The sequence below is a fragment of the Eimeria necatrix genome, genomic scaffold (genome assembly GCF_000499385.1).
Source record: "Eimeria necatrix Houghton genomic scaffold, Enh_scaff655, whole genome shotgun sequence".
Taxonomy (NCBI): domain Eukaryota; phylum Apicomplexa; class Conoidasida; order Eucoccidiorida; family Eimeriidae; genus Eimeria; species Eimeria necatrix.
Genome location: NW_013651721.1, coordinates 1 through 4477, shown reverse-complemented (window position 1 = coordinate 4477; position 4477 = coordinate 1). Strand labels below are relative to the sequence as shown.

Here is a 4477-nt window from a genome sequence, read left to right as displayed (position 1 = left end):
CTAGCTGTGGCTAGCTACAGCAGCTAGCCGTGGCTAGCCACAGCTAGCTGCAGCAGCTAGCTGTGGCTAGCCACAGCTAGCCACAGCTAGCTACGGCTAGCCACAGCTAGCCACAGCTAGCCATAGATAGCTACAGCTAGCCACAGCTAGCCACAGCTAGCTACAGCTAGCTACAGCTAGCCACCGCTAGCCACAGCTAGTTACAGCTAGCCACGGCTAGCTACAGCTAGCTACAGCTAGCCACAGCTAGCTACAGCTAGCCACAGCTAGTCACAGCTAGCCACAGCTAGCTGGAGCCAGCCACAGCTAGCCATGGCTAGCCACAGCTAGCTACACGTATCCACAGCTGGCCACAGCTAGCCACGGCTAACTACAGCTAGCCACAGCTGGCTACAGCTAGCCACAGCTAGCCACAGCTGGCTACAGCTAGCCACGGCCAACTACAGCTAGCCACAGCTAGCCACAGCTAGCTAGAGCCAGCCACAGCTAGCCATGGCTAGCCACAGCTAGCTATACGTATCCACAGCTAGCCACAGCTAGCCACGGCTAACAGCTAGCCACTCAGTCTGCAGGGGGCCGTTGGAGTGTACGTACACCGGGCGCGCGCAGCAGCGCACTAATTGAGAGCTGGCGCTCAGCCGAAAGAGCAGCTTCCCTCAAACCCTAAACCCTAAACCCTAAACCCTAAACCCTAAACCCTCGCAGCAAAGCTGAGCTCTAAACCCGCAGCCAGCAGCTTTGGAGCTGACCAACCCTAATCCCTCGCAGCAGATGCGGGCAGAGCTCCGTAAACCTAAACCCTAGCCCCAAACCCTAAACCCTAGCCCCAAACCCTAAACCCTAGCCGGAAGCCCTAACCCCAAACCCTAAACCCTACCCCCAAACCCTAAACCCTAGCCTTAAGCCCTAAGCCCAAACCCTAAACCCTAGCGCAAGCCCCTCCAGCCTTGGCGCCCACGGAACGGCTATGTGGGTCTTTTTGGCTTTTTAGCTGCAGCTGGCCGAATAGCACTGCAGCAGCAATGCGCAAAACCGCTGCTGCTGCTGCTGCTGCTGCTGCTGCTGCTGCTGCTGTGTGGAGCTGATGCCTAGCGTTTCGGCGTTCGTGCTCTTGCTGCTTCGGAGCACGAGGGGAGTCTGGGATGCAGCTGCTGCTGAACTGCAGCAGCAGCAGCTGCTGCTGGACTGCAGCAGCAGCAGCAGCTGTTGCTGCTGCTCTAAACAGCTCGTTTTTAGCTCCTGCCGTAAACCCTAAACCCCCTTTCAACGCCCAGCAGCAAACCCTAAACCCTCTCAGCAGCAAACCCTAAACCCTCTCAGCAGCAAACCCTAAGCCCTCTCAGCAGCAAACCCTAAAAACCCTCTCAGCAGCAAACCCTCGATCTAAACCCTAACCCTAAACCCTAAATGAACCCTCGGCTGCATCTGCAGCGCAGAACTGGGTGTTGCTGGCAGCAGCTAAAAATTAATTTGAAAACTAATTTTAAAATTAATTTTCAAATTAATTTTAAAATTAATTTAAAAAATAATTAAAGTCATCGGAATTAAATTCATCTGCTGGGATCTGTGGGGGCCCCCCGGGGCCTCGCTCACCGCCGATTGCTGCTGCTGCTGGGGGCCCCTGAGACAGCGGGGGGCCCCCAGCCCCTGCTGCTGCTGCTGCTGCTGCCTTATTGAATAATTTTAAGATTTAAAGTGTTGAACTGCACACGATAAAGACCTGCTGCAGCTGCACCTGCAGCAGCAACGACAGCAGCCACCCAGCAGCAGCAGCAATAGCAGCAGCAGCAAGCTGGTCCAGGCGCAGCAACTCTGGCTCGCTGCTCCAGCAGCACAAGCAGCACCAGGAGCAGCAGCAGCAGCAGCTGCTGCTGCTGCTGTGTAAGGCCTGCTGCTGCTGCTGCCAAGCCGCAGTGCGAGATGACGGCAGCGCCGTGATAAGAGGCTCGGCGGCGTTGCTGCAGCAGCAGCAGCAGCGGCAACAGCAGCGGTAGCTGCAGCAGTGGCAGCAGCTGCAGCTCCTGCTGCAGCCGCAGCAGCAGCAGCATGGTAACTGGACAGCGTCGTGACAAGACACGCCGCTCCCTGCTGCGCCCCCCAGCAGCAGCAGCAGCAGCAGCAGCAGCAGCAAGTTTTGCTTCCTGCTGCAGCTCCAAGCCAAACTTCTCTTAGCCATGACCCGCTGCAGAGGCCGCAGGCAAAGGCACAGGGGGCCCCTCCCCAGGGGGCCCCCCCCTGGAGGGTTTCCCCTGGGGCCCCCAATGGGGCCCCTCCCCATGGGGCCCCCCCTGGGGGCCCCCCTGGGGGCCCCCTTGGGGGCCCCCCTGGGCTTTCCCATGGGGGCCCCCCTGGGGCCCCTCTTGGGGCCCCCCGAGGGGCCCCTGGGGGGCCCCCACAGCTTCTCCCGCATGCAAGGGGGGCCCCCCATGCAGCTGTGCTCCCCTTTGGGGTGGCATGCAGCGCAGCAGCAGCTGGCGCTGCAGCAGCAGGCGCAGCAGCAGATGGAGCAGCAGCAGCGGCAGCAGCAGCACCTGCAGCAGCAGCACGCGGAGCAGCAGCAGAGGCTGCAGAGGCACGGCGAACTGCAGCACGAGCAGCAGCAGCAAATGCAGCAGCAAGGGCAGCAGGAGCACTCGCCCGAAGCAATGCACCGGCAGCTGCAGCTAAACTGGTCGCCGCAGCAGCAGCAGCAGCAGCAGCAGCAGCAAGCACGACTGCAGCAGCAGCAGCAGCAAGCTGGCCTGCAGCAGCAGCAGCACCAGCACACAGAGCAGCAAGTGCAGCAGCACTGGATGCAGCCGGCGCAGCTGCAGCACGAGCGGCAGCAGCAGCAGCACCTGCAGCAGCAGCAGCAGCAGCAGCAGGAGCAGCAAGAACAGCTCCAGTGGCTCGGCCATATACCCTCTGCCGTGGCTTCGTCGGCAACGCAGCAGCAGCAGCAGCAGCAGCAGCAGCAGCAGCTGCGGCTGCCGCAGCAATATTCCCGCGAGGGATCTCCGGAAGCGGGAGAGATACACCCAGGCTGCGATGCAGCATTTTGGCAGCAGCAGCAGCAGCAGCAGCCTTTAATGACGGCGAGCCGAGGAGCAGCAACAGCAGCAGCAGCAGCAGCAGCAGCAGCAGCAGCAGCAGACGCTGCAGCAGAGCTGCGCAGGCAGCAAGAGCTGTCGCTGCTGACTCCCGTGTCTTCTCTTTCGCCCATCAGCAGCGACGAGACAGCAGCAGATGAGGAGCTGCCTGCAGCAGCAGCAGCAGCAGCAGCAGCGGGAGCAGCAGCAGCTGCAGCAGGCTCAGCAGCAAGCGGTAAAGAGGCTTTACGGAGGACAGATGAAGCAGCAGAAGCAAGAGCTGCTGCTGCTGCTGCTAATGCTGCAGCAGCTGCTGCAGGGCCTGAGAGTGCGGGGTACCTGCACCCGTGGCAGCAGCAGGAGCAGCAGCAGCAGCAGCAGCACCGTCAGCAGCAGCAGCAGCACCTCCACCGGCCGTACACTCAACGACAAATGCGGCACGATCAGCCGCAGCAGCAGCAGCAGCAGCAGCAGCAGCAGCAGCTGCTGCTGCAGCCTCCGTTGGCAGCACTGCAGGAGCAGGAGTGGCATCTTGAGGGACAAGGACACGAAGCGAAGCAGTTTGTGTGGCAGAAGCAGCAGCAGCAGCTGTTGCAGCAGCAGCAGCAGCTGTTGCAGCAACAGCAGCAGCAGCAGCTGCAGCAGCAGCAGCAGCGTCAGGGGGAGGGTCTGCACCATCCTCAGGGGTCGCCGGAAGCAGCTGCTGCTCCCGAGGGTTTCGACTCTGAAGTAGAGACAGCAGCAGCAGCAGCAGCAGCAGCAGCAGCAGCAACAGCAGCAGCAGAGGGAGCAGCAGAAGACTCTGCAGCAAGCACTGGAGCAGGGGCTGCAGGAGCAGGAGAAGCAGAACACGGAGAACCAGCAGCAGCAGCAGCAGCAGCGGCAGCAGCAGCAGCAGAGGAGCTGCGCGGCCCAGCAGAGGAAGCAGCAGCAGCAGCAGCAGCAGCAGCAGCCTCAAGTGCTGCAGCGGAAGAGGAAGCTGCGGAGTCAACGGAGGAGGCCACGGAAGCAGCAGCAGCAGCAGCAGCGGAAGCAGAAGCAGCAGCAGCCAAAGCAGCAGCAGCAGCAGCAGCACTGGAGGCTTGCTGCCGCCGCCTTTGTGTGGGAAGAACCTGCGCGCTGCAGCAGCTTTCTAGGAAGCAAAGACAAGACTTGCAAAACACAAGAGTGGCCATTATTGGCGCAGGACTTTCGGGCATGAGGTGCATTTAGGGTTTAGGGTTTAGGGTTTAGGGTTTAGGGTTTAGGGTTTAGGGTTTAGGGTTTGGAGGAGGGGAGGGGTGGGGCTGAGACAAGACTTGCAAAACACAAGAGTGGCCATTATAGGCGCAGGACTTTCGGGCATGAGGTGCATTTAGGGTTTAGGGTTTAGGGTTTAGGGTTTAGGGTTTAGGGTTTAGGGTTTAGGC

At 60.5% G+C, this 4477-nt stretch overlaps 1 protein-coding gene across 1 annotated transcript; it reads left to right on the top strand.

The window, feature by feature from the left end:
• Window positions 1-2336: 2336 nt before the first annotated feature.
• Window positions 2337-4270, top strand: ENH_00068850 (flavin-containing amine oxidase domain-containing protein, putative; the record flags this gene model as incomplete). Its single annotated transcript, XM_013577439.1, has 1 exon — window positions 2337-4270. A coding segment is annotated over one exon (1934 nt), but the record flags the coding sequence as incomplete, so codon positions are not given.
• Between the last annotated feature and the right edge of the window lie 207 nt (window positions 4271-4477).